At 47.7% G+C, this 21,645-nt stretch overlaps 1 protein-coding gene across 1 annotated transcript in view; it reads right to left on the bottom strand.

Annotated features, from left to right (window-relative positions):
• Window positions 1–21,645, bottom strand: part of LOC147689045 (serum paraoxonase/arylesterase 2-like) — an 856,840-nt gene that overhangs the window by 66,564 nt on the left and 768,631 nt on the right. Inside the window, exon 9 of the mRNA XM_086941933.1 lies at window positions 1,115–1,243. Within this exon, the coding sequence (XP_086798059.1) occupies window positions 1,115–1,243 (129 nt within the window). The remainder of the gene's footprint in view (window positions 1–1,114; window positions 1,244–21,645) is intronic.

Genomic DNA, 21,645 nt, shown 5'->3' with positions numbered 1-21,645 from the left:
TGACTCTGGCAGCCTCTGCCCAGGCTACCTCTGTACCCGTGAACTCTGACTTACTTTCAGCGCGGCCCCTCGCGCTCAGCTCAGCCTGCTTTCTGCCAAGACTGACTATAACCTTCGAGTTATCTGTTCCGCTCCTCGAGAATGCATTCCTGCCTACTAGATCCTGTAAACATCCTCCCCAGCTGCAGAGCCAAAGGGCCGACCTGTCTCAATGCAAGTAATTCATAGCCTCTGTTACCATGCTTCCAGGGAAGGCCCCGTGCCCCACGCTTCACATGTAGACACTTAGGCGCTCATACACGCATCCACAGTTAGCATAGAATAGCTTCTGCCCTAGAGACCTTTCCGTCCAGATAGTATAGTTCCTAAACATCAGATATCAGATATGATAGAAGTACAAGTTGATCTGACATGCCAGACTTCTGTCTCTTTCCGTCAGTGTAAATGTCAAGTCCCCTGCACCCCGTCAATCACACGTCATGCAGCTGCGCGCGCATCCAAGCTTCCGATTTCTGCTGACACTGCAACAATTCTGTTAGCACCACCTCTTGGTGCCACCCACTTGCGTCTTCATATCAGTGACGTTTCTAGCACACACCTCTGGTTCACGCCTAGTTTACGCCTCTTGATTACGTATTAGTACCACATGTATACTGTTATCTTGTCTTCTCTCAGCTGTTACGCCTCTTACATTGATTCTTATGGTATAAATCAAGTATATAAGCGATGTATTGTCAATAAACGAGAGCGCTCTATCCCTTCTGACACCCCTGTGGTGGTCAGAACATGATATCCTGATCAGACCATTCCTTTATGAGGAATAAAGCCCTTAGAAACTCTAACACCACGGACTCTGTCTTTTTTCATCCGATCTGAGTTATTATTGATTAAGTACTTACCTGCATAGAAATTAAGAGAGTAAATTAATTATTTACGTCAACCTTCCTGGCAGTCTCAATATTCAGCTGTAATGGCGTCTGTGTTAGAGAACACTTCCAAATCCTCCCTGACGTGACAGTATGCAATCTAGAAGATCATGTCACATACAACAAATAACAATAAAATAGCAATAATCATCATAATAATTCTTAATACCACAATCTTACAAACTAACCTCAGATCCAGGAGGACTTTTAGGGTCATAATTGAACAATGTCCAAGCGTCGACATGACATCCAATCCAAACATCCCCTGTTGTTGGATCGAGGCATAAATTATCTACCAGTTTGTCAATGTGCAACTCCTTTTAAAAGAAAGAAGAGCTACAATTATGCAAGCAAACAAAAGACTGTGGCACAGCATATTTTTGATGCAATTACTAGGCATTGTCCTATCTTGTTCTTATCCTGATTCTGCTGTCTCCAATAGAAATGCTGGGCCAGGTGTACATACTTTCTGACACCCCCAAGTCCCTTCCATCTCCCAGGACCTTCTTAATGGCAGTCACAGCACAACCTTATTGAGCAGCCCTCAAGGCTCCCAACTTACCTGGGCTGGTACTTTGATCAGAACCTTTGGACCTAGGCTCATGCTATGTGAGCAACCACTGATACAGTTTTCCAGCTGTCGTCCGGTGCACTATCCTTTATTTCACTCATATTTCTCTCTTTTTCTAATACTTTTGATTTTCTATGTGTATTCCTCTCTTTTTTGCCTTTTTGATATTCTCACTCTCTCTTTTTGTGCCTTCCTGCTCTTGCATTTCTCTCTCTTGTGTCTTTTGCGTTTTGCATTTCTCACACTCTCTAGTGTGCCTTTCCACTTTCTGTGCATTTTTTGTTTCTGTTGCGCCTGTTGTGCCTCTGTGCTCACTCCTGCCCCCTTTATTATCTCTTTTCTCCTCCCACCACTGTTCCCCACTTCTCCACCCCCACCTCCCTATGCTCCTTACCTGTTCGACTGCGTGCTCTTCGCACCTCTTTTTCCCACCTTTATCAGTCCCGCCTAATTTTCCCCCATGCCCCTATGACCTCCTAGGACAGTGCACCCATGCAGCGGGTGTGCCGTTGGTGCACCGAAGGTGCCAAAGGTTAGCCAGCCTGCACCCGTCCACGCCTGGAGAGCACTCAGTGTCAAGAACCATGGATCTATGGCATCCGACAGCTACACCACTGCTGATCTCTGCACCTTGAACCCGGAAAACCCTAATGAACTTTGCTGCTGTGCCTCCCCTCACATTATGTTAGGCACTTTCACCGTCACCGTCTGCCACTTCACCTGCCACAGCATGCTCATCAATGCACAGCCCAGAAAAGATGCAGACCTTCCACCATGCCGCAACAGCCCCCCCCCACCAAATCGTTTGCATCATCCTCAAAACACACTCACTGTGGAAACACACCACTGAGCTGTGGGGCCTTATCTCCACACTCGGACCTGACATAATGTTTCTCGGAGAGACTTGGCTCAACCCTAAATCAACCCCCCAAATCACCATATCAATACACGATAAATAGAAGATTCCCCACCTGGACCGCATCAATAAACCCAAAGGAGGAATCACCATCATCCATAAAGAGACCTTCCAGAGACCATCTAGTGTGCTACCACCACGGACAACCCCACCCTGGTCATGGAACACCTTAACTTCAAGCTCCAAACTGATGTCAAGTAGACCATCAGAGGCAACCTCACCTACCAGCCCCCTGGACCACACTCAAGGTTCTGTAACCCAGTCACTGGCTTCATCGCACCCCTCGCCATTCACTTGAACAATCTCATATTCCTCGGTGACCTTAATTTCCACCTCGATGATCAGAGCGACACCAACACCACCAACCTCCTCGAATGCATGAACAACATAGAACTCACCCAACTCATTCATGACCCCACACACACCACAGAACATAAGCTGGACCCCATATTCACATCCAGCTCCTGTGCCAGTAAAGCCATGTGACCAAATCCAACTGGACTGACAACTACATCATCAATTTTAAGGTAACCAGCCCACACACCGCTGTTCACACTTGGCATAGCACCCTCCTACTGCTGCTTGAGGAAAATATCCTAGACTTATGGACCAACACTCTCAATAGCTTCAATCCCAACCCCACCACAACCCTTGGCCAGAGTGTGAGGAACTTCAACACCTGGATCATAAACTGTGGGGACAACATCACCACCATCAAATACAGCATCCACAGGAGATCCACAAAACAGGCAAGCCGGTACACCGAAGAACAGCAAAACACATCTGCAAACAGCAGGAAAGAAGATGGCACACTAGCAGGGACACCTCCACCAGGACCTCCTTCACCACCTCCCTAAACTGCTACTACCAGCTACTGAGGAAAAGAGAGACACCCTAGTTGCTCACATCGATTCCAGCTCCATCCACAGCAAGGAACTCTTCAACATCGTCAGGGAGTTCTCTAACCTCGCAACCACAGAGAAAAGCATCATCAGGAGCTCTGCGACAGCCTCACAAATTCACCACTATCTACAAAAACTTCAAACCCCAGTCCAAGCCTACAGACTTTCTCAACCTACACACCCACACAGCAACCAACACAGACTACCAACCACATGGAACCTGCTCACTCCCCAAGAAGTTGCCAACATCATGGGTTGCATCTGCTCAGAAGCCCCCAAGGACCACTGCACACAACACATCTTCAGCCACTGTAGCAACAGAATCAGCCACAAACTGACCTCCCTGCTCAACACCTTGATAACCATGGTCATGTTCCCAAAAGACTGGAAACATGCCAAGGTCAAACCCCTACTCAAGAATCTATCAACCGACCCCTGCAAACTCAAGAACTATCTGCTCATCTCCTTACTCCCTAGACAAAGGCATCAATAAACAACTCACCAAACATCTTGAGTAGAACCATCTTCTTGATACCTCCCAGTCCAGATTCTGCAGCAATCACAGCACCTAGACTGCCCCGATCAGACCCACCAACAACATTTGAGCCCTCCTCAACCAAGGAGAGACAGCAGCCCTGTTCCTCCTCGACCTTTCAGCGACATTTAACACTATATACCACCACACGGTGATTGCTAGGCTACACAAATCGTCATCCAAGGAGACACTGCCAAATGGATTGCCTCATTCCTCACCAAAAGAACACAGAAGGAAATCATCTGTGGTGTCCCTCAGGGCTCAGCCGCACCCTCTTCAACACCTACATTATGCACTTGGCCAACATCGTCAGATCCCATAGACTCAGTATCATGTTATACGCAGACAATATTCAACTCATCCTCTCTGTCTCCAAAGACTCCACCTACACCAGAACCAGCTTCCACTGGTGCATGACGAGCGTCACCAACTGGATGAGAGACAACTAACAGAAGCTCAACACTGAAAAAACAGAAGTACAGATCTTTAACAACAACACCACTCCCTGGTACGCTTCCTGGTGGCCCACTGAACTAGGCCCAGCACCCTCCCCATTGGACCATGTCAGAAATCTAGGCATCATCCTTGACAGCAAGCTGACCTTGGGTCGCAGATCAATGCACTCTCCTCTGCCTGCTTCTTCACTCTGCACTTGCTATGAAACAACTTCAAGTGGCTCACCCCGAACACTAAACTCACCATCAGAGTTGCCATAATCCAGTCTGCTAGACAACAGACCAGCATTTCTGCGATTGCCTCTCAATTAAGAACACTTTTCATTTAAATGCAGCCCTATTTTCCTGAAAGGAAACAGGACTGCATTTACAAAAAGTTATCCTTTTTTTAAAGACAATTTATGAATTGGCGTTCACAAACAATTTTATTTTTAGGATTAATTTAGGGAATGAGGTGCTGAGGGATCACTTAAGGGGCGGCTCCTCTGCTGTGGCAGAGGAGTGTCACCCCACTGGCGGAATGCCAGCACACAGAAGAAAAATACAATGACAATAAAACTATTATATTTGTTCACTTTTATTCCGCAACTCTGAGTCTGACCTCCCCCCTCACCCGCCCCCCAAAACCGAATTGGCAGCAGCCGGTGCTGGATCCCTTTCATTTTGCATATGCAATTTGGGTATCAGTGATCTGTCAATGTTTTGCAACTGGATTTCGGTTACAAAATATTTATTCATCACATGCCAATTTGCAAATTCGAAGGGATGTCTAAAACACGTTCCTACCAAATTGCAAATTCGTATTAATTTATAGGGCCATTTTAGAAGTCGATAAAAGTTTACCAACTCCTAAAATTACTTTTGTACAAATGGATTGTAACAGACACAAACCCTAAATTGCAGGGTTTGCAACCGTCAAAATGCTTAGTACACCAGGTCCATAATAACAAAGGCTAGAGCATTGCTAACCGATTACATACCTGGAAGCAATAATGGGGCACAGGGAAACATTTTGAAACTGATCCTGGCAAAAAATAAATTTATGAACTAGAGGGGTACCTTTTAGGTGGTTAGGCAGTTTATTGGGAAACACAGTGGTAACACTCTGCCGCTCTCTCTACCCTCCACAGCTTTCTCCTGAAAAAGCACTGCGCAGCAGGGCTGTGAAACTGAACAGGTTTTTATGCCCTCCAAGCTGAGATCCGTGCAGCAATACCCCACCTGGTAAACAACCCAGCATGAGAGCTGGGCTATATGCTGAGCCACAGCCCAGATAGAACTGTAGAAGTGACTGGATCTCACATTCTCGCCACAGCAAATAATTCATATGCGGTGGTGGCTGTTGTGTCCCCGAGGGTCCGCCCCCGAGGTCCGGAGGGACGGACAAGTTGGTCATGTGACCGCCCTATAATAAAAAGAGGTCGAGCACGTGAGAGGGCGTTCAGAGACACGCGCCGACCGACCAAGCAACCTTATTTCCCAGTGTCCGGCTGAGTTTATTCTAGGGCCACGTGTTAGGCCTAGCTAGGGTTAGATGCCCCTTGAGTATAGATCACCCGACACAACAATTGGCGACGAGGGTGGTGATCGATTCCCCGCTCGGGGTGCGTGTGTGTGTCCCTGGTGAGGTGAGGCGGCTGCGGGCACTTCCACGTGTCCGCGGTGCTCGTGCCGTGCCCCCACACACCCCCCGCTCTGCCTGCCTGGAGGAAATACTCTGATCCCTGGCTCTCTTCAGGTGAGCAGCGCTGGCCTGCATCTATCTGCAGCGCGCAGGAGCGTGATTGGTTGCGCGAGGGGTGTCCGGCGATCCGGCTGCCGCTGGAATACATCCCAGCCGCCCACGGACATCCTCCCGGGCGTCCAAAGCGATGGCTAACATTCCGCCCATTGAGCCGTTTGTGGTGGAAGGTGCGCCGTCCACTCTAGCACCGAAATGGAAAGAGTGGGTGGACAGGCTATTTATATTCTTTGAGGCCACCAAGGTCCATAAGGAACAGAAGCGTGCCATGATCCTCCATCTTGGTGGCAAGGACATTCATTCCATCGCCCGCACCCTTACGGAAGCCACTCCTAAAACCCACCACACGCTCATAAATGCACTCAATGCGCACTTTGAACCCATGGCCAACCAAGACTATGAACGGTTCATCTTCAGACAAGCGCGGCAACTACCAGAGGAATCACTGGACGCCTATCACTCTCGGTTGAAGAAACTGGCACTAACGTGTGGATTTCAGGATGTCACGGAGGAAATTAGAGGCCAGATCATTCAGGGGTGCGCTTCTGCTAAACTGCGCGAGAGAATACTAGAGGAGTCGGGAAAACCCCTCCCAGATATTCTCACGCTGGGCCGCACGAAGGAGCTGTCCAAGGCCAGGGCAGCCCACATGGAAGCAGCTCTGCAGGCCAATGTGAAAGTGGAACCGGTGAACAAACTGCAGGTCCGCCCACAGCCCAAATGGGTGAAGAGAACAACAACTCCGCAGGGCGGAGCCTCGGCGCAATCATGTGGTTACTGCGGAGGCCCGAGACACCCGGCGCCAGAATGTCCAGCACGGGGCAAGATATGCTCCGGGTGCGGGAAAATGAACCATTTTGAAAAGGTGTGTCGGTCCAAAAGGTTCAGCAAGCCCCGCCAGACAGTACACGCGGTGGCGGAGCCTGAAGGCGCGGAAGGAGGCCCCAGCAACAGCGACATGGACGACGACGAGGAGGAAAGGTCCCCACACAAGGTGCACATGATCGGCACAGCCACCCGACGCACAATGACACTACCACAGTGCGCAATACAAGTGGCTGATCAGGACATCATGGCGACGGTGGACACGGGCGCCTCAATAAATCTGATGAGTGCGTCCCTCTATGGAGACATGGCTACTCCACCCGGCCTCCGCCCCACTCCGATCACCGTTTTCGCCTACGGCCAGGACGTGCCCCTCCGTATTCGAGGAAAGTTCAAAGCAGCAGTCCGGCACGGAGATAAGATCACGCGTGCCAACATCTTCGTGTCGGAGGAAGGCCAAGGTATGCTCCTGAGTTGCCGGACGGCAGAAGACCTGGGAGTGGTCTCCTTTGCATTTGGGGTGCACGAGGAATCAGTGCAGCAACTGATCGCAGACTTTTCGGACCTGTTCGAAGGGATTGGCCGATTCAAGGGCCGGGAAATACACCTGCATGTGGACCCCACTGTCCAACCGGTGGCCCTGCGACACCGGCGGGTCGCGTTTCATCTGAGGCCACTGGTTGAAGAAGAGCTACAGAAGTTGGAAACAGCGGGCATCATTGAAAAGGTGTCCGGACCCACTCCCTGGGTATCGCCCATCGTGGTCACTCGGAAACCCAAGCAGCCGGGAGCGGTCCGGATATGCGTGGACATGCGCCTCCCCAATGCGGCCATCAAAAGGGAAAGACACATCACCCCTACGATCGATGACCTAATCGGAGAGATGGCTGGGGCCCGGTGGTTTTCCAAGTTGGACCTCAGGGCGGGGTACCATCAACTCGTGCTGGATAAAGAGTCCCGGAACATCACGACGTTCTCCACTCACATCGGACTGCGCAGGTATACCCGACTGAGCTTCGGGATCTCCAGTGCTGCCGAAGTGTTCCAGAACGTCATCCAAGAGCTCATCACTGGTATACCGGGGGTGATCAATGTCAGTGACGATATCATGGTGCACGCAAGGACGATTCCCGAGCACAACCAACGCTTGGCACAGGTGTTCCGCAGACTCCGCAGCGCTGGACTTACTCTGCACCGAGACAAATGCGAGTTCCTTCAGACCAAGCTGGGGTTCTTCGGCTACGTATTCTCGGCCGATGGCGTTAATCCTGACCCGGACAAGGTCAAAGACATCAAAGATGCACCTCCGCCCACGACGGTCACGGAAGTCCGAAGCTTCCTCGGGATGGTGAACTACTGTGGTCGCTTCATAAGAGACCTAGCCAACCTGACCCTCCCTTTACGTGAGCTAACTAAAGACTCCACGCCATGGAACTGGGGACCGGAGCAGGAGAGAGCGTTCCAAGCCATCAAGAGTGCGCTGTCCAGCAACACCACGCTGGCGTTCTTTGACCCCAGACATTTCACTCTCATTGCAGTAGATGCTGGACCGGCGGGATTGGGGGCTGTCCTGATGCAGAGAGCCCGAGACGAAATAGACTGGGCCCCCGTCGCTTTTGCCAGCCGGTCCCTCACGGACACCGAACAAAGGTACTCCCAAATTGAAAAGGAAGCCATCGCGATTCATTGGGGATGCCGGCACTTCCACCTGTATGTATATGGCAAACCCTTCACAGTAGTAACGGATCACAAGCCACTGCTGTCGCTGTTCTCAGGCACCTCATCCAAACCACCCCCCAGAATCGAAAAGTGGATTTTGCAATTACAGGAGTACAACTGTACCATTGAGTACCAGCCAGGGGCAAAGAATCCGGCGGATTATCTGTCACGACACCCCCGGGCGGCCACCCCAGAGGAGATGGAGGAAGCTGAAGAGACGGAGGCTTATGTGCGATGGGTCGTGGCCAGATCATGCCCGCGCCCCATATCCCTGGAAGAAGTGGTGGGCGCCACGGCTCAGGACGCCTGCATACAGCGGGCCAAAGATCTGCTCCGGACAGCCAACTGGCAGAAAGCTAAGGAGAGCTGGAAGGTACTCACCCCCGAGGCCCAGAAAATCATGGACGGTCTGTACCACGTGAGGGCTGAACTGAACGAAGACGAGGCGGGGTGCCTCCTGCGAGGGCATCGTCTGGTGATCCCGACGGCTTTGACGAGCCGAGTAGTTCAGCTGGCGCATGTAGGGCACCAGGGAATGGTTAAAACAAAGGCCCGGCTGCGGACCAAGGTGTGGTTCCCGCTAATGGACGACATGGTGGAAACTGCGGTGCGCACATGCACGGCCTGCCAAACCACAGGTGACAGCCCCCGCGAAGCACCCATAATCGTGGAACCCAGGCCCCGAGGCCCCTGGGAAAGGGTCAGCATGGACTTTGGCAGCCTTCCGGATGGACGGCACACGCTAGTGATGATCGATGATCACTCCAAGTACCCGGAAGTCGAAATCATCACCAGCACCAGTGCCGACTGTGTGATTCCCAAGATGGAGAAAATCATTGCCACGCACGGAGCCATGAAAGAACTCAGAACGGACAATGGACCGCCATTTCAAGGCCAAGACTTTGCAGCCTATCTCTCATCCCTAGGAACTCGCCACAGGCGTATCACCCCAAGGTGGCCTCAGGCCAACGGAGAGGCCGAGCGGTTCATGAGGACATTAAACAAAGTAATCCGCATTGCACATGATAAGGGACAGTCCGTGGAGATGGCCATTTTCACCTTTCTCCGCAGCTACCGCCAGACCCCTCACTCTACAACGGGGGTAGCTCCTGCACACCTTCTCCTAGGGCGGGTAATAACGGACTCCATTCCTCATCATCCCCAGTGGGCACCTGAACTGATAAAGGAACAGACTGTAGAAATGAGGAGGCGGGCCGCTTATGATCAGATCAGCAAGAAACGGAGAGCTGTGGCTCCCCATCTCAAAAGAGGTGACCTAGTGCTCATAAAAAATCGGGCCACTGGGGGAAAATTCAAACTCAGCTATGAAAGACGACCATGGCGAGTCAGTGGTGTGAAGGGCACCCGCATCACAGCTACTCGAGGACGAGACAAGGTAACTCGCAACGTATCTCATTTCAAACTCTACCACCCGGCGAGCAGCGAGCCAAGGCGCCAGCAAGGCGACAGAGAAACCGAAACTGCAACTATGTCATCGCCTGGTGAACCAACATCCCAGCACGAGGTCCGGCCACGTGCCGAGCAGCCGGGTCCTGGTGAGGATGTGGGAGGAGATTCGGAGGCCCTGGATGAGGCCCCAGATCCGGAGGGGGCCGACAATGAGGCGCCAAGCCAAGAGGTGGAGACTGGAACAGAGCCGATGACTCAGCGAGGGTCCCAGCGCCAGCTACGTGCTAACCCCACCCCCTCCAGCTGGCTGAGAGACTACTTTACGTAAGACTGTTCTAATTTATACGTATGCCCGCCATGTTTGAACTAAATGCGCTAGCATTTGTGAAAGACGCTGAAGGTATTAGTCTCAATGCTAATGAGACAGTGGGCTCGATCAGACCATGTTTGCAATGTTGCAGTATGTTTTTGGTTTTGTTGTTTTTCTTGTTTTAGGAGGAATGTTGTGTCCCCGAGGGTCCGCCCCCGAGGTCCGGAGGGACGGACAAGTTGGTCATGTGACCGCCCTATAATAAAAAGAGGTCGAGCACGTGAGAGGGCGTTCAGAGACACGCGCCGACCGACCAAGCAACCTTATTTCCCAGTGTCCGGCTGAGTTTATTCTAGGGCCACGTGTTAGGCCTAGCTAGGGTTAGATGCCCCTTGAGTATAGATCACCCGACACAACAGTGGCCACAGGCTTGGATTTTGGGACGATGTAAATCTCGAAATGGGAAATGCCAGCTGGAAGAAAAGAGTTGCACTCCTTCACTCTTTGCCAAGGTGTCTCAAAGGGTCGAGCGCCCTATGGTTGTAGGTAAATATAGATATGAGCACGAAATTAACAGTTATGTGTCATTTTCCCAAAAATGACATGGGCAGAAGAAAGGACAGTGCTCACCCTTTCTCACCCTTGGCAGAATACTTTCCAACCTCAAAAAACATAGAATGCGCTAACATGCATGTCTAAGGGTTTTTAGAGCACAGCCAATGGTAAACATTCTCTCTCTACAACTTCACTTTCTTGGTATTACTACCCTCCAGCCAAAGAATAACACTGCTTGGTTTTTAATTAATTTGATTTAAGTGATCTTTCAATGATCGAACCCTATGGCCGGAACACAGGCCTGGGCAATGAACTCCTTATTGATCTAAAGGTAACTGTACCAGGGGCCAACTTTAATAATCTCAAAGGCCTTCGAAGAACCAGGGATCCAACAGACTGGCAAGCCAGGATGTCTTTAAAGAGGAACAGTCTTAATAATCCACATAGACACCTTTCCTTTAACCAATTGGCTGAACAATCCAGCAAAGCCTAGTGATATTTAAGCGGCTATGCTTCTTCTCAAGTTCCCAGACCACAAAGGACTGCACCTTACTAATGCTATTTTTGCCTAGATGAGAGTGCTGTCCTATCTAGCACTGCAAGTCCCAATAGATATGAATAACCTGGAACATTTCCCAAAGGTGTATCTAATGTAATGTACTAATTTCAATCAAGTTTGCTATTCTGCCTTCCTCACACTGCTCAAGATTCTTTTAGCTAATTTGTGCTGTGATAGGCAACAAATAGGTTTTACGGCCATAGGGCAAAACTCCAAACTGAAATTTGTTCTCCGCTGAGGTTAACGGCTGGCCACGTATTGGCATCATCAGTTAGAGTAATCTGCCAGCAACATGCCTCGGCTAAAGTCCTTAAAACCTCAGCAGTCACTAACTCCCAACTCCTAGAATTCATCCTACATCTGTCTTGATGACAACGTTGAATCCACTTGCCGAGCTTTCTATGTTAAAGCAATTGCAATCCTTGTAAAGCCTATCGTGTAGCACAACATGATCAAAATGAAGTTTGTCATAAAGTACAGTGTAACCTAAATAGTGTGAAATACATAGATATATTATAACACACATGACCTGATATACTAATTCCATGATTCACACACTAGAGACGTGAAAATTGCACACCAACTGATTTGTGAACTGTAATGCAAATTGTAATGCAATCTATTAGTGAAAAGTTTGCATCGTAAATTGTCCATTTACAGTGGTCTCAAAACTACCTGCCTAATGCAAACTCCGCCATTGGTTACGAATGCAGGGGTGGCAGACTGCATGTGACGGTGGACCTCCATTCCTTGGTTCACTTTCCTATATATGAAAGTTTTTTTAAAGCAGGCCAAGTCCAGTAAAGCAACACGCACAAATTTATATTTTTTTAATTAAAATGTCCACCTTGGGCATCCTTTAGTGGGAACTTAGAGACCATATGGCCCAGAGCTGCTGACATGATTCCAAAACGGAAATCTATCCCAGTTGGCCATCATCCCCTCTGCAAATCTGTTACCACCCTAACCCCGGTGCACGTAAAGATCAATGGATTGTAAAGATATTGATGCAGTCAACTGGGAGTCCCTGGAAAAGAAGGTGGCACCCCTCACACGCCCTTCGTATTTGTGATTCAAATTAAATGCAAAAGCCCTCTTATGAGTAAGGAAGTATTTATCCAACTAGTGAAAGGGCTTTGATACATTATGAGATGTATTTTGCAGTCGCAAAAATTCTTCTTTTGAGAATAGCAAGCTTTGAGACCACAAAACGCTTTTGTACATGAGGCCTAACCCTATATGATCATACATATTTTGGATGTTTTCATTGGTCCTCGATATGGAAACTGTCAAGGGCTGAGCCTGTGGTGGACGAGGGGACGGGGGAGGGGTAAAGTTCCTGTTAACAATAGGCTTTGCATAAAGGGTTTGGCTGAGCCATGCCAATGTCTGAGGTCTGACAGTGTGTCTATTTCATTAGAGAAAGTTAGTGTACGAATAAATAAAAGTACCCTATTATTGGGAGTGAACAATGTGTCCGAAACCTATATGCAATTTATAAAGTGAGACTGGGAACGTGTTTTGCATGGAGAACCAGAAAAAATGTGAGCATTTTTTGATGTTTCGTGTTGTACTGACACTGATTTATAATGAATGCCACTAATGACTTGCACTCCTGAAATACCCAAACACTGGATTTTTTATGGCATATGGTCCTAAATGTCTGTTTTGGTTCAGGACATTTTAGTGTGATGATTGACACATTAAAAAGCTGAGCAAGCTATGCTTGTCGCTGTTAAGATACTTGTTTGTCTTGGGTCCATCACATAGTTTCATCAATTTTATTTAACGGAATACAAGTGAAAGTAGTTCCATTGTCCAAAGCCAAAAGTAAAGCCTTGTAAAGACAACTAACAGTTCCCTCTTATGCACGTTTTAGTGATGATCCTATACCGCAAGTTGAGGATATAATAAAAATATATACATTCATTTCTCCAATTTGTATAGGTAAGATGAAGCTGAGGTCCCTTAACTTAAGCATGTTTATTGTCCGCTTTAATATGCTGATTTGCTTTTCATACAGGTCTATTCCAAACTCCTGCATGGGGCCTGACAGTCAAGCTGGCTACAGCGGAATCGGAGCCCAATAACTATTGCCACCAGGTTATAATGTGGCCACGCTAATTTTAGAAACATAGGGCTAAGGAAGAATTTTTGCATGGGATATCGAGACATCTTTCCAGTAAACACCTCACGAATATGCTCCATTGTGTTTCAAGTGTATGTTATTTGTTTGACATACCGACTAGGCTAAACAAACTTTACAATTATTACACTCAATTAAAATATTAAAAGAAGAAATTTGGAATGCTGTATGTCTTAAAAGAGAAACAAGCAATACCAAGTAAACTTTATAGTACTTTCTAAAGATAATATAAAATTCACAATACTAAAATAGCTACTCCTCCGATAAATAATATGTGACATATCATCTGTCAGTTTTGAACAGGGAACAGCAATAACAGAATTCTGTAGTGATACCAAAATTACTTCTGAGTAGGTACATAATGCAGTTACATTTGACTATTCTTTAAACAAACGCCGTAATAACACAATTCAATTTAATAATAATACAGAAAAAAATTCTAATGAGATGCACAATCCAATTTATATATGACTTGATATCATAGTAACTACTCTATACTGTTTTGGCGAATCTGATTATTCAGTAACAATAAAAAGGAATTTTTGTTTAAAGTGGAAAGTTCTAAATCCTCATATCCAGTTTTTGTGTCAATTTCCCAGACCTTACATGACTGGTTTGCTTTGTGATATAGAGAACCACACTTATTAACTCACAATATTCTGTATCCTCTGAAAAGAGTGAAGAGAATTTAGTTCAAATGGAAGTTTTTTCACCACAGTATCTAACAAGCCTTTGCAATGCAATAGGTCTCACATTTACGCAAGTTTAAGCTATTGGCATTGTAAATGACAATGCATTTTATTTATGTTTCAAAAAACAAAACATAAATAAAAGGCATTGTCATTTACAATGCCAATAGCTCAAACTCACGTAAAGGCGGGACCAGTTGCATTGCAAATTCTTGTTATGAGATGTGAAAACACAACAGGAGGTTGGGGAAGATGGAAGAGAAAGCGAAATTAGGCTTGACGGCGCAGGTCTCCGGACAGCACCCATTGGAGGGAATCTCTCTAGAGAGAGCAGAGTGTGAAGGAAGTATCCTGGCACCAGCAGTCTCGTGACAAGAGGGTGGTGTTGAAAGGGACACAGAAGAGGGACACAGTTACATTGTGCATAGCCTCCATGCAAGGAGCTAAAACGAAGAAGAGCAAAGAATAAACACAATCATTTGTATTATAGTGCTTAATTACTACCCTTGACATGTCTAATAAAGTGACAGTAACAGGACTGACTGAGACACCCTGAAGACCATGACTCCTTCCATGGGCCTCAATGTTTAGTTAGGTCAATAACGTTTCATTCACAGTCTCAAAAAATGTCTGAATTGAAACATTTTCAATATTTGTTGATAATGATTAATGTTAAATATCTAACAACCCGTTGGTGCAGAGGCTGTCTCCCCATAGTGGGGATGAGTCAATAGGGGAGGAGAGAAGACAGGGTGCTGTGTATGGATCTGTCTTCATATTACAGAATAGTGTCAATGTATGGTGTTACTCTGCAGCTTTGATGTATTTACAGCTAATAATGGATCTTGATATATGTATTTTTGCCCTGATTTGTATTTCAATAAAAATAATAAAAATAAAAAAAATATCTAACAACCAATGAAAATTATACTGGCCGGTTGTAGACTGTTAGACCTGGCATTTCTTGATGTGTTTAGCCCTGACTTTTTGCCTCTACCTCCTCTATTTTTGATGCTGTGATGGATTTTGTTTTAGTGGCTTAGATGCTTTGGGCACTTTGCCACTGCTGATCAGTGTCAAAGTGCAAGTGCTCCCTGTATAAAGTGTAATGGTAATTGGTTGTCCATGATTGGTATGTTTGCCTTAATAGTAAAGTTCCTAGTAAAGTGCACTATGTGTGCCAGGGCTAGTAATGCAAATGCTACTAGTGGGCCTGCAGCACTAATTGTGCCACCCACAAAAGAAGCCCTAAAGAGAGAACTCAGGCCTGCCACTGCAGTGTCTGTGCCCAGTTTGTTAAACTGCCTTGTTGTCCTGACAAGTGCACCCACTTGCCAGGCCTCACCCTTCCTTTTTATGCACATCAGACACCCCTATGGTAGGCCCAAGGTAACTCCCTGGGCAGGGTGCAGTGTTTGTGAAAGGTAGAACATGTACTGAGGTGTGTACCATGTCCTAACAGTGAAAAACTCTCCATTTCGACTTCCACTTTTGAAAGGCCATCTTGCCAATAGGACAAAATGGGGAGGCTATGTAATATGTTTCCAGCTTATCTTCCCGCAGGCTTAAGATGAAGAGGTATAGTTTAGTGTGACTGAACTCACAATTCAATAACACATCTTTTTGTGAAGGTGGTTTTTGCATTGCGTGTTTAGATACCACACTTTTAGAAGTGGCTGTTTTTTTGTCTTTTAACATTTATGTGTGTCTCTGCCTGGTTGTGGATTGGCTGTCTGGATTTGAAAGTAATATGATCTGGGGAATGTCTTGACCCAGGGGAGGAGGTGAGACAGCAATAGGCTGACCTGCATCTGGAGTGTAGGGGGAAGGAGTAGCTCCTGGAGATGAAGAGGCCTGCACTGCTGCCATAAAACAACGGCTCCATCTCCTGCTGAGTGACTGAGGATCCAGACCCCCACTATCAAAGGAAGAAGGTGTCACTGGCAGCGAGACACCCAGAACTGGTTTGGACAGGGGTCAGTGCCTCCCTGAACACAAAGACTTCAAAGACATTTAGGGGTACAACTATGAGAGCTGAAACCTCTGAATCTTGGACTGATCAAGACTGAAAAGGATTGAAACTACTTCGTGGTCAAGAGGAACCTCTGCCAAGGAAGAAACAGCTGAAAAGACTGAAGGAAAGGACTGACCCTTGCTGTGTGTTCTGGGGCTGGCCAGCAGTTTGCAAGGAGAGGCTATGGTACTTTGATGTGTGCTGTGTCCCCCTGCTTGAAAGGACTTTGCTGTGTGCTGTGTCCTGAAGTAACTTATCCCCATGGGCCAGAGGAAAGCTGTTTCCCTGTTGTGGAAACTCAGGAACATAAAAGTTTCCAGGTGTGTCTCAGTGACACTGTGTGAGTGCGCTTTTTGCAGCCTGAGACCCTGGTAAGAATCGCCCTGTGATCGAGGACACCTGGAATCCAAGTGAATCTCAGCTAAGCTGTGTGCGTGTGCTTCGTGGAGCTGGAGACCTTCTTTTTTTTTAAACCTTTATTGCAACATTATGAAAGTACAAGTATGGGCTTCCAACCGCAGGGCCGGCCGCAAGTCATAAGTGTAACCAATCATAGGACGGTGTAACACAGCTCATCAGCCGACATCCCTGAGGTCCGGCAGCGATTCAGGATGAAGTTTGTCTTGAAAAGCATGGATAGGTCACAGGATATACTAAAGGTTTCATTTTATATTATATAACTAGACGGATCAGGTGCCATACAATCAAGCTAAAGGAGATGGAGGACAGGTCAAGAGACAGGATATACGTTCAGGAACAACAATATAAGGAACCCTGGCGCCGATGCCTATGAATGGAAGAGAACAACAATACAGAATACAGTTTCGTAAGCGCCGGTTCCCAGAGCCTGCCCACCCGGACTTTCGATTAACCTAGGAAGCGTAAGCACAAAATTCCAGAACACAGTGTAAGCAGAATAGAACACAGACGAGACTGACCCGAAAGGAAAGAGAGGGAAGGGAGAAAAAAGCCATAGAAAATAAGAAAGGCAAAATAAAAAATAAAAACTCCAACCCCCCACCCTGCATCCTTGCCGATGGCTATAGCCTAACCCCACTAGCAGCGTGCCTGTCGCCCTAAAGAACTAAAACCCTAAAAGAAGGGAGAGAAAGAGTGGAGGAGGGCCTAGTAGAACATGCCCCCAGCCCCTTAGTCCCCCCCACCAAAAACAGACACCCCCTATCGCAAAGAGATTGATGTAAAGCGACCCTTATGAGAGAAATTAGGGGGCACCGTGACACACCGCCCAGCCTCGTGAATCAAACCATTGCAAATCGAACAGTCCTAATACCATTTCAAACCGCCCCGAGTTGACTACTCTCACCCCTGACACTTCCGGACCAGCACACAAACCCTCCCCAGCGAGACCCAAAGGCATACAAGCAATTCATAGAAGAGAGGGAAATCATCGAAAGTCAGTCCGTTACCACTTGCAGCAAGTAGATCCACGGGAGCTTCAGGTGCATGAAGTCTCCCTCCCCCATCAAGAGTGTTCCGATGTTCCTTGCCCCAGGGTCGCAACGTTTCCAAAAGGGTGGGAGACGACCACAAGATAAAAAAAGAGTCTACAACACAATCCTCCGGGGGTAGGAAGCCAGTCAATACCTCAAAAGTCAATAACGGTGGAAGATGCGGTGACACACTCACGACCTCTAGGACACCTTCTTCCAGGGCTTCATCAGATGATTCCAATACTCGCATCCCCACGGGGTCCTCGCAGTGAGTCAAAATGGCCGCTGCTTGAGTGGCTACAGATGGTAGTTCCAACAGTGGGGCAGGGTCCGGTACAATAAGCAGCATCCCAGATAGGCTTGCATCAATTTTATTCATTGAAACAGTTACTTGTGATTGAAACGCCCAGAGTTCTGCCATCAATGAACTCAGCGACGGCTCAGACACATTTCGGTCCATTGTCTCACGCCCGGGACCGATCACAATCACCTCCCGAGTGAATTGGTGTCCCCGGGGGGGACAGACAAGGATCACGAGAGGGCAGGCGTGGACGGCAACTCGTCGTTCTCCACAGCCGAGATCACCCGGCTTAACGCCGCAGGCCGGGGCCCCGAGCCGCCGAACCCCGGAGGCAGCCGGCACCGGGTCCGCGGGACGGGAACCCCCACCTGCCGTCAGTAGCAAGCAAGGTCACCTCTCCATCAGTGCTGAGCAATGAGAACAATCACTGCCAATTCCGGGCGCAAAAGAAGCCTCCACTACGGTCGACCGGACCCTGCCTGGGTCTCTCAGCCATTGTTGTTGCACTACCACCCGGCCATGCAGATACTCGAGGCCCCGGCTTCACCGCTAGAGTAGGCCACAATCTTAAACTCGGTGTAACTCCGTGAAACCGGCCGATAGAAATTCCCGGATTTCACCCTCGGAGTGAGGAACTGTTCATGCACGCAGGTGCTGGGCGTAAAATCAGGATAGTTTGCAGGATCTTGCGGCGGGATACGGAGGTCGGCGGAGCCGGGAGCCTAAGCAGCCATCTTGTTTGCCGTCGTAGCTCCTCCTCCCGCTGGAGACCTTCTTGAGGATTGTCCCGTGATTGTGTACCCAGAATCCAAGTGAGTCTCAGCGACGCTGTGTGCATGTGCAGCCTGAGACCTTTGTGAGGATTGCCCTGTGACCGTGCACACCCGGAGTCCAAGTGAGTCTCAGCGACGCTGTGTGAGTGTGCTTTGTGCAGCCTGAGAACTTTGTGAGGATTACCCTATGATCGGGTGCACCCGGAACTCAAGTGAGCTGGGCCGCCGGCCCGAGCTGGTCATTGCCAAAGCGGGACCTCGAACCAACCCCGTCGGGGGAGAGTTCGAGTTGCACTACCCGGAATCAATTAAGTCATATTGGAGGCCAAAGTCGCGAGGAGAGGAGAGTAAGGTCGCACCCCCAGGTGACGTGAGTTGCCACCTGGGGCAGGGTGCAGGCTCAGCAAGAGACGCTCTCTGCCTTTCCCATTCTCACAGAGCGAGCCCCCGCTCAAGCTCGTATCATGGCCCGTACTTGCTGAGGAGTGGCAGTACCCGGGCCGTAGTGTGGAGCTGCTCTTTGGTTTCCACTATACCCGTGCTGGGGGCATATGTTGCCAGAAGCGGATTGCGAGTCAGTACAAGTGGCATAGAGAGCATCCAAAGCACAATGATCGGTGCCAGTGTGCATTATTTTTGCATTGCGAACTGCCTGATTGTTGCATTACGCATTGCATTGTTTTTGCACTACAAACTGTCTGATTGTTACAATATGTTTGCATTACAAACTGCCTGATTGTTGCATAACAAACTGCATTATTTTGACATTACAAAGTACCTGATTCTTGCATTACGAACTGCATAGCATTTCATTAGGACTGTAGGGGATCATAGAGTTGCTCATTAATACTGCAAGAACCTACGAGGGCTTGCTGGCCTAATAACCGGCAAGGTGAAATATTACAAATAAGCATATGTTTGATTTTTATCATGTGGCCTCAACGTATATCTTTTTATGTAAACATGAAATTGTTTTTATGAAACTTGTGTGGAGTCCATTTGTGGTGACATCATTGGGTTGCTGAGAGCGTGGCTGCAAATACTTTACACATTTGCCTTGAAGATAAGCCTGGCTTCTCATGCAAAGCTACCGATAGTGTAAGCAGGGGCTATCTGAGAAGGTGTTCTTTCTTTTTCTGACTTAGAAGCAAGGGTCCCTATTTGTCCTAAGGTACCTATCTCAGCCAACTAGAGACCCCCAGTTCTAACACAGACGTAGGCCAGTTGCTTGATATCTGAATGCAATCACAGAAAGCTTAGAGAGGAATCAAAATACGGGTCTTGAGGCACTCTATTGGCATTACAGAAGTTTAATTTATGTGTTTAAGCAACAGCCTTCATTACATACACTGCTCCCCCTTTTAGTGAGCCCCCATTTTTGGTGGGCCCTGGATGTGGCATTGTACAAACATAAGAATGGTGTCAAACAGAGAAACATAACATCCACAGCCAAATTGACGATATGCAAATAATGTACACATCAGTGAAGTGTGTACCAGGACTGTTTGTTTATCTTCAGGGTGATCAGTGGTGAAAAAAAATACTCTTGATAATGATTTTTAAGCCGTACAGTGAGCTGTAGGATAACAGTGATTCTCAAGAGATGGGTTATGGGCCTCAGAAAGCATAGGAAAGTCCCATACAAACACGCAAATATTCCTCATCTAACATGCCTGTTTCCCAAAAGACTTTCCTGTTCTTCAACATCTCCTGCAAATCCTGTCAGCTCTTGCCTCACAGATCTTGCTGCCTCTGGCTTTTCGCCATGAGGCTTACTTCGCCAGGCTTTTATCGCTGGCTGTTTAATTTGCTCAAAAAAGAACAACCACCATTCTGCCGTTTACCTACATTGCCAGCAACTCCAACTCAATGGCATTATTCATAATCTGAGCGCACCAAGCACTCTGCCCCACACTTTCCTGTTAATACACTGCTGATTTAGAGCATGTTTTTAACTCAAGGGTGTATAGGAAAGGTTTCCACTGCAGCAAGCGTACAAATGAACTTCTGTGACTTTAGTTACCATGCAACCAACTTCAGCTGCCCACACACTCCCAGGCAATGCACTGCTATAGGTTTTGCAGCTGTCATTATATAGCCTGCGAATGAAATAAAGTAAAAAAAACAAGTTGGGTGAGCAGTGCGCAATGAGACCAGAAGCTGCATTAGTTAGTAAATAGAAAAAGTATTTGCAATGCTATATGTCTTGCATTTAAATGCAAGACCTAAGGCATTGCAAACAAACGTCCTCCATTGTCCCAGCTGTGTCAACAGTGAAAGCGGGCATGGTGCGCTGACATCATCATGCCTAATGTAGGAGAAGCTCAGTAAATAAAAAAAAGTACCCGTACCGTGTAACAACCAAGTAAAGGGGTCAGTAGGCATGGGAGGATACAAGTGACGACATAGCCATACTAAGGAGGGACTAACAAGCCTATTAAGGAATCAAACGCCAGCATTTACATAGGACAAAGATACAAGCCAATGAAAAATATGGGCAGGGCTTCTCCTCTTTACTCTACCTACAACAGATCGCCAGAGCAGCGCTTGGGGTCTAGCTCAGGCTTGACCTAAAAATTAACCTACTCGATAATAGTCTTATGTTATCACATTTCCTGTATTTGGCAAATCTGCAGTTATCTGCAAAACAGGGAGGAGTATGTATTTCCTGTGTTGTCCGCAGTGGCATGCGGCACAGGTAAGATCGGTGAAGCGGGAAACTCTGGGATGCGGCGAGCACATAATTGGTATCCGGTTCTTTATTCCATGGTTGTATACAGACACCTTAAACTTTATGAAACCAGACCATGGCCCAGTCTCAACTTCAGCATCCACCTTCTTACGCTA

Source organism: Lissotriton vulgaris, chromosome 10 (assembly GCF_964263255.1).
Source record: "Lissotriton vulgaris chromosome 10, aLisVul1.2, whole genome shotgun sequence".
NCBI classification, from domain to species: Eukaryota; Metazoa; Chordata; class Amphibia; order Caudata; family Salamandridae; genus Lissotriton; species Lissotriton vulgaris.
Note: the sequence above shows the minus strand (reverse complement) of the source record. Positions and strands in the feature narration are given on the sequence as shown.